The 8,214-nt window shown below is 35.4% G+C and overlaps 1 protein-coding gene across 1 annotated transcript; it reads left to right on the forward strand.

The window, feature by feature from the left end:
- The first annotated feature begins 1,829 nt into the window (after window positions 1-1,829).
- On the forward strand, window positions 1,830-7,209 carry LOC128169004 (cell division cycle protein 23 homolog). The gene is made up of 5 exons (XM_052835178.1): window positions 1,830-1,940; window positions 2,585-2,722; window positions 4,864-4,942; window positions 6,011-6,127; window positions 6,561-7,209. Exons 1-5 carry the CDS (start codon window positions 1,894-1,896, stop codon window positions 6,753-6,755), a joined length of 576 nt encoding a protein of 191 aa, XP_052691138.1. The 5' UTR covers window positions 1,830-1,893; the 3' UTR covers window positions 6,756-7,209.
- The last annotated feature ends 1,005 nt before the right edge of the window (window positions 7,210-8,214 follow it).

Genomic DNA, 8,214 nt, shown 5'->3' on the forward strand with positions numbered 1-8,214 from the left:
TAATGAGGCCTACAGATAGGCTAAAAGTTAGTGAGGCCTACAGACAGGCTATAAGTTAGTGAGGCCTACAGACAGGCTATAGGTTAGTGAGGTCTACAGACAGACTAAGGTTAGTGAGGTCTACAGACAGGCTATAGGTTATGAGACCTACAGAAAGGCTATAGGTTAGTGAGACCTACAAACAGGCTATAGGTTAGTGAGGTCTACAGAAAAGCTATAGGTTAGTGAGACCTACAGACAGGCTATAGGTTGGTGAGGCCTACAGACAAGTTACAGGTTAGTGAGGTCTACAGACAGGCTTTAGGTTATGAGACCTACAGACAGGTTATATGCTAGTGAGACCTACAGACAGGCTATAGGTTAGTGAGGTCTACAGACAGGCTATAGGTTAGTGAGGTCTACAGACAGGCTATGGGTTAGTGGGGACAACAGACAGGCTATATGTTAGTGAGATATACAGACAGGCTGTAAGTTCGTTAGGCCTAACGACAGGCTATTGTTTAGTGAGGTCTACAGACAGGCTATAGGTTAGTGAGGCCTACAGACAGGCTATGGGTTAGTGAGGCCTACAGACAGGCTATATGTTAGTGAGGTCTACAGACAGGCAATAGGTTAGTGAGGTCTACAGACAGGCTATAGGTTCATGAGGACTACAGACAAGCTATACGTTAGTGAGGCCTACAGACAGGCTATATGTTAGTGAGGTCTACAGACAGGCAATAAGTTAGTGAGGCCTACAGACAGGCTTTGAGTTAGTGAGGTCTATAGACATGCTATGTGCTAGTGAGGTCTACAGACTTGCTTTGAGTTAGTGAGGTCTACAGACACGCTATATGCTAGTGAGGTTTACAGACAGGCTATGGGTTAATGAGGTCTACAGACAGGCTATAGGTTAGTGAGGACTACAGACAGGCTATAGGTTCAGAGGCCTACAGACAGAGTATAGGTTAGTGAGGTCTACAGACAGGCTGTTAGTTCGTTAGGCCTAACGACAGGCTATTGTTTAGTGAGGTCTACAGACAGACTATAGGTTAGTGAGACCTACAGACAGGCTATAGGTTAGTGAGGCCTACAGACAGGCTATGGGTTAGTGAGGCCTACAGACAGGCTATAGGTTAGTGAGGCCTACAGACAGGCTATAGGTTAATAAGGCCTACAGACAGGCTATATGTTAGTAAGGCCTACAGACAGGCTATATGTTAATGAGGTCTACAGACAGGCAATAAGTTAGTAAGACCTACAGACAGGCTATGAGTTAGTGAGGTCTACAGACATGCTATATGCTAGTGAGGTCTACAGACATGCTATGAGTTAGTGAGGTCTACAGACATGCTATATGCTAGTGAGGTTTACAGACAGGCTATGGGCTAGTGAGGTCTACAGACAGGCTATGGGTTTGTGAGGTCTATAGACAGGCTATAGGTTATGAGACCTACAGACAGGCTAGATAGGTTAGTGAGGTCTACAGACAGGCTATAGGTTAGTGAGGTCTGCAGACATGATATTGGTTAGTGAGTTCTAATGACATACTTTTAGGTAAGTAACAGGCCTACTGACAGGATAAATGTTAATGAGGTCTACAAACAGGCTTTAAGTTTGTTTACGATTTTCCGGTAATAGGATGGGAAGGATAAGTTATCAGACAGATAGACAATAGGGATGAATTGGTTTTCAGTCAGGCAAGTTGCAATCTTAATTTAAAAACTCAATGCAATAGGCAACACTCATATTTCTTTTTTGGCCTCTCATTAGAGTAATGAGAGCATTAGATAGAAAAAATCAATCCTAAAGCACGGATTTAAGCTACCACTATACATATACTTTTTTTCAGAAATCAACATACGAGATTACCGAGCCTGGTATGGTCTGGGACAGACGTATGAGATCCTTTAAATGCCATTCTATTGTTTATATTACTACAGACAGGCCCAGAAATTAAGGTAGGTGTTTAAATCTTATGATGCTGTTCTGTTGTTTATATTACTACAGACAGTCCCAGAAGTTAAGGTTACCATAGTTACTTGATTCTAAAAATGTAGATCTCAAATATATTATTGTAACTTAATATATTTCCACAATGCTTAAGGAGACTTGATAGTTAACCATCAGATCTACCTTATAATTTCAAATATCATTTATCAATTATTTAGATAAAAATATAAATATTTTGGTTTTGAAATCAGGACATTATGTTATTGCAGAGCTTTTAGTTTTAAGGATATCAATAAAGTCTAAAAAAAAAAAAGAAAAAAAAAAAAGAAAGACCTGTTAGAATAGTTGATATAAATTTGGACTCAAAGTCTGTGAGCAATAAAAATACTCTATGAATTATTTTGACATGTAAAAGACATCTTTTAAAACATCTATTAGTTTTTGTTCTACAACAAACAACATACTTCAAATATACAGATTAAGTTGATTGTAATTTTCAAATTCAATTTTATTCGGACAAAAATAAGTGATCAAAATCACTTAAGCTTCTTGTCTTGCAGTTCTTACACATCTTCAGTTCTAAGCAGTAGTACGTGGATTTTACTATTATCCTTAAGACCTCATTCCCTCGTTTTCTGATTGGTTTTCTTAGGCCAAACGATTCAAGAATGGCCATGGCACTTGGTGAATCTTATGAGAAACTAGAACGACTGCAGGAGGCCAAGAAATGCTTCTGGAAGGCTCATGTAGTGGGAGATATGGAAGGAATGGCCCTGATTAAACTCGCAAAGTAAGACACAAGGTCTATTTAGAATTGGTTTTAATAAGTTAAGGGTCTATCAACATAATGTACAGTGTCTAGTTATCTGTTACGTGAGGTTTTATTGACACAGTATAATGTACAGTAACTATCTGTTTCAGATTACACAAGGTCTATTGACAAAGTAAGTGTACAGTAACTATCTGTTTCAGGTTACACGAGGTCTATTGACACTGTATAGTGTACAGTAACTGTCTGTTTCAGGTTACACAAGGTCTATTGACACAGCTAAATGTACAGTAACTATCTGTTTCAGGTTACACAAGGTCTATTGACAAAGTAACTGTACAGTAACTATCTGTTTTAGCTTACACAAGGTCTATTGACAAAGTGAATGTTCAGTAACTATCTGTTTCAGATTACAAAAGGTCTATTGACAAAGTAAATGTACAGTAACTATCTGTTTCAGGTTACACTAGGTCTATTGACACTGTGAAATGTACAGTAACTATCTGTTTCATGTTACTCAAGGTCTATTGACACAGTAAAATGTACAGTAACTATCTGTTTCAGGTTACACAAGGTCTATTGATACAGTTAAATGTACAGTAACTATCTGTTTTAGATTACACAAGGTCTATTGACAAAGAAAATGTACAGTAACTATCTGTTTTAGGTTACACAAGGTCTATTGACACAGTAAAATATACAGTAACTATCTGTTTCAGGTTACACAAGGTCTATTGACAAAGTAAATGTACAGTAACTATCTGTTTTAGGTTACACAAGGACTATTGACAAAGTAAATGTACAGTAACTATCTGTTTCAGGTTACACAAGGTCTATTGACAAAGTAAATGTACAGTAACTATCTGTTTTAGGTTACACAAGGTCTATTGACAAAGTAAATGTACAGTAACTATCTGTTTTAGGTTACACAAGGTCTATTGACAAAGTAAGTCTACAGTAACTATCTGTTTTAGTTTACACAAGGGCTATTGACAAATTAAGTGTACAGTAACTATCTGTTTTAGCTTACATAAGGTCTATTGACAAAGAAAATGTACAGTAACTATCTGTTTCAGATTACACGAGGTCTATTGACACTGTATAGTGTACAGTAACTGTCTGTTTCAGGTTACACGAGGTCTATTGACACAGTAAAATATACAGTAACTGTTTGTTTCAGGTTACACAAGGTCTGTTGACACAGTAAAATGTACAGTAACTATCTGTTTCAGATTACACAAGGTCTATTGACAAAGTAAAATGTACAGTAACTATCTGTTTCAGATTACACGAGGTCTATTGACACTGTATAGTGTACAGTTACTGTCTGTTTCAGGTTACACGAGGTCTATTGACACTGTATAGTGTACAGTAACTGTCTGTTTCAGGTTACACGAGGTCTATTGACACAGTAAAATGTACAGTAACTGTTTGTTTCAGGTTACACAAGGTCTGTTGACACAGTAAAATGTACAGTAACTATCTGTTTCAGATTGCACAAGGTCTATTGACAAAGTAAAATGTACAGTAACTATCTGTTTCAGGTTACACGAGGTCTATTGACACAGTAAAATGTACAGTAACTGTTTGTTTCAGGTTACACGAGGTCTATTGACAAAGTAAATGTACAGTAACTATCTGTTTCAGGTTACACAAGGTCTATTGACAAAGTAAATGTACAGTAACTATCTGTTTTAGGTTACACAAGGTGTATCGACATAGTAAGTGTACAGTAACTTTCTGTTTTGGCTACACAAGGTCTATTGACAAAGTAAATGTACAGTAACTATTTGTTTTAGGTTACACAAGGTCTGTTGACACAGTAAAATGTACAGTAACTATCTGTTTCAGGTTACACGAGGTCTATTGACACAGTAAAATGTACAGTAACTGTTTGTTTCAGGTTACACGAGGTCTATTGACACAGTAAAATGTACAGTAACTGTTTGTTTCAGGTTACACAAGGTCTGTTGACACAGTATAATGTACAGTAACTATCTGTTTCAGGTTACACGAGGTCTTTTGACACAGTAAAATGTACAGTTACTGTTTGTTTGAGGTTACACAAGGTTTTAGACACAGCACAGTGCACAGTAACTTTCCCTTTCAGGTGATATAAGTTCTATTGACACAGTATAGCATACAGTAATTTTCTGTTTCAGGTTACATGAGCGCCTCAATGAGGAGGACCAAGCAGCATCAGCATACATTGAGTACATCAATGAGGCCAACAGAATGGGGGTCAGTAGATCACAGCAAGGTCAAAGGTCACATTTGTGTGAAGTGTTTATGATGTTGACCTACATTTTGTACATTTACATGTGTTAAAACTGTGTTCCTAAAAGAGACTGATATTTTGCTACATTATCATTTGAGTATGTTCAAGATCCTAAAAGCAGCATTTATAATGAATATTCAAATACTAAAAACAGCATTAAATGAATATTAATTTTGACATGTTCCTTACAAAGTTGAAAAAGTAACATAAATAAAGACTTAACATTAAGAAAAACACACTTAGCATGCTTACTTTGCCTAGAAGGTTGCATAGAATTGACATGTTAGATATATATATATATATATATATATATATATATATATATATATATATATATATATATATATATATTGATCTGACATATTACATGAAACTGGCATGTTACATATATATCTAACATGTTATTTAGGTCTGACATATTACATGAAACTGGCATGTTACATATATATCTAACAGGTTATTTAGGTCTGACATATTACATGAAACTGGCATGTTACATATATATCTAACATGTTATTTAGGTCCGACATATTACATGAAACTGGCATGTTACATATATATCTAACATGTTATTTAGGTCTGACATATTACATGAAACTGGCATGTTACATATATATCTAACATGTTATTTAGGTCTGACATATTACATGAAACTGGCATGTTACATATATATCTAACAGGTTATTTAGGTCTGACATATTAAATTGATCTGTTATAAAGGTATAACATGTTATTTATATGGTTCTGAAATGTAATTGAAATATCTAACATGTTAGAAATAAATATGAGTTCGATAGATCTTATATGTTGTATAAGTATATGTATATGTTATATAGGTCTGTTAGATAGGGTTATTATTTAGATCTGTTTTATAGATACACTGTTAATTTACAGACCGCTAATGCTGAGTATTAGTGTCAAGTTTACAAGTACTTTACTACTATATACTGTAGATAGGACATGTAATATAGACATGTTATATATGCATGTTACATAAATATGTTGTATATAGACCCACTGATTTTTTACAGACGTTCAGTGCAGAGGATCAGAGTCAAGCCTACAAGTATCTGGCTAACTATCACCTGTTGAGGAACAACCTAGATGATGCTTACGCTGCCGCCCAGAAGTGTACAGAGTTCCCCGAGGTTAGAGTCCGAGTTTGTCTCATTACACCGCATCATTGGAAACTCTCATAGATTTTTATTCTGTCTAATTACATTTTATTCATTTGATAATCCCAAAACACTTTCATATCGAATTATCTAGACATTCCTAATCAACATCCTCCAATTCTTATTTTTTCTCTAGATACTTTAGTATTCTGTAATGCTATAATATACAGTGTTATTTATGCTATCGATATTTCCTTATCCAATTGACCAAAGTGAAGATTAGGCTCTCTTCTGACATAAATTTACAATTAGGTGAATATAATGAATAAATGAATACAAAGAGAGAAGATTACCCTGTTTTATAGTAGCAGTTTGTACTAGTCTAGTAAAAGTATATCTTCCCAATTGTTCCATTATACTAATTTATTGATATTTGTAATTTACACTATTACATGTGTATTTACAGAGGAGAGAGGAGGCCAAGGGAATTCTGAAAGACATCCAAAACAGGCGGGCCAGGAGTGAGGGGGCGTACCCCCACCCCGTCAGGATGGATGACAGCCTGGGCTCCATCTGTCCCGACCCCCTCAACATCAGCACCAGGACCCCCTCCGTGTGTCTCTCCCCCGTCAATCTCAAGTTTGATATCGGCGACGACTGACCAGGAACTATTTTACAGTGTGTTCATAGACTGACTGACAACAAGCTTTTTGCCAATGTGATGAATTGGTCATCTGTTGTGTTTGTGTAGTCCTGATAAGATTCAGTTGGGTTACCTAGCTCACATGATGGTTCATTGTAATCAACCAGACAAGAACTGTGCAATCTTCTCTCAGCATGTACTGACCCTGTAGTTTATTATGACACCAGGGGTCTGTTCAGCAGAGTTAACACTGTAACCATTGTGTTATAGAAAGAGGGAAATACGGGGAGTTCCTGCTGTGCTAACCTGGCCTCAGTTGTGATTTGATTTATAAGTTGTTTCAATAAAATGGTTGAATGTTTCGATAAAACAGCCCATTCTTGTCACAGATGGTTATTGACTTCATGGAATCTTGCAGTATCAACTAATTAGTGCTATGTGGTCATTATTGTTGTATAAATTTTTCTCTTGACTATCTTAGTTTCTTGTATTTTCATACAAAACTGAAATCACTGAGTTTATTCTTTGGAATTATTTTGAACTTAATTCACACAAACACTTGTTATAGCAATTCATTTAATTTAAAAAAAAACCTCCCCAAATAAATCTAGGATATAAACTTAGTTACCACCATGATTGTATGACCTGTGCTTTATTTCTTTGGTGGTCATTTTGAATTTGAAAATAAAGTGAAAATACTGTAATATCTCTGTATTTTGTGCGCCGTACATTTGCACCCTAACAAGTAGGGTGGCTCCATAACTAATAAAAAATTAAATGATTTTGCATTATGTAGATCAGTCTTTTTACATTAAATAGTCTGTTAGACATTTTTGTATTATCTGATATAAGAAAATTCATTCAGGAGACATATTTTGAAGACATTACACAGCGTACATGTTGCTAGTCTCAATCTTATATAATAATTACTTCCCTATAGAAGTGTTATCTTCCTTAATTTCTTGTGTGTGGTATAAAATAAGCATTTAAAAGTGACGAGACTTCTCAGAATACTACTGCATTTAGATGAAGTGTCAGGGAAGGATACACAGGATGTCCCTCCTAGGCTCTTTTTTGGTTAAAGTCATAATGTAACAGCTGTATATAAGATAGTAAATATGGGGATAATGTGTGGAATAAATATATAAGCAAGAGAATATTAAACTATGAACACACTTCGGTAATTCATGCACCATGTGCACAAATATAAACATCTCCACGTGTTTTGAGTATATTTATTTTTGTAAAATTAAATGAAAACGTTCAATCTTACATAACCAATTTGACATGTACTTTTGAAAAACAATCATCAATATATTAATATATTTACATTTTCAACTGTCGTTGTCTGTGATAACATTACAAATCAATTTTGAACTCTAAAACCCTATCCTATCTAATAACTACTTCACTTTTGAAGTGTTCTAGCTCTTCCTTAATTTCTTGTGTGTGATATATAATAAGCATTTAAAAGTGA

This window comes from Crassostrea angulata, unplaced genomic scaffold (assembly GCF_025612915.1).
Source record: "Crassostrea angulata isolate pt1a10 unplaced genomic scaffold, ASM2561291v2 HiC_scaffold_77, whole genome shotgun sequence".
NCBI lineage: Eukaryota > Metazoa > Mollusca > Bivalvia > Ostreida > Ostreidae > Magallana > Magallana angulata.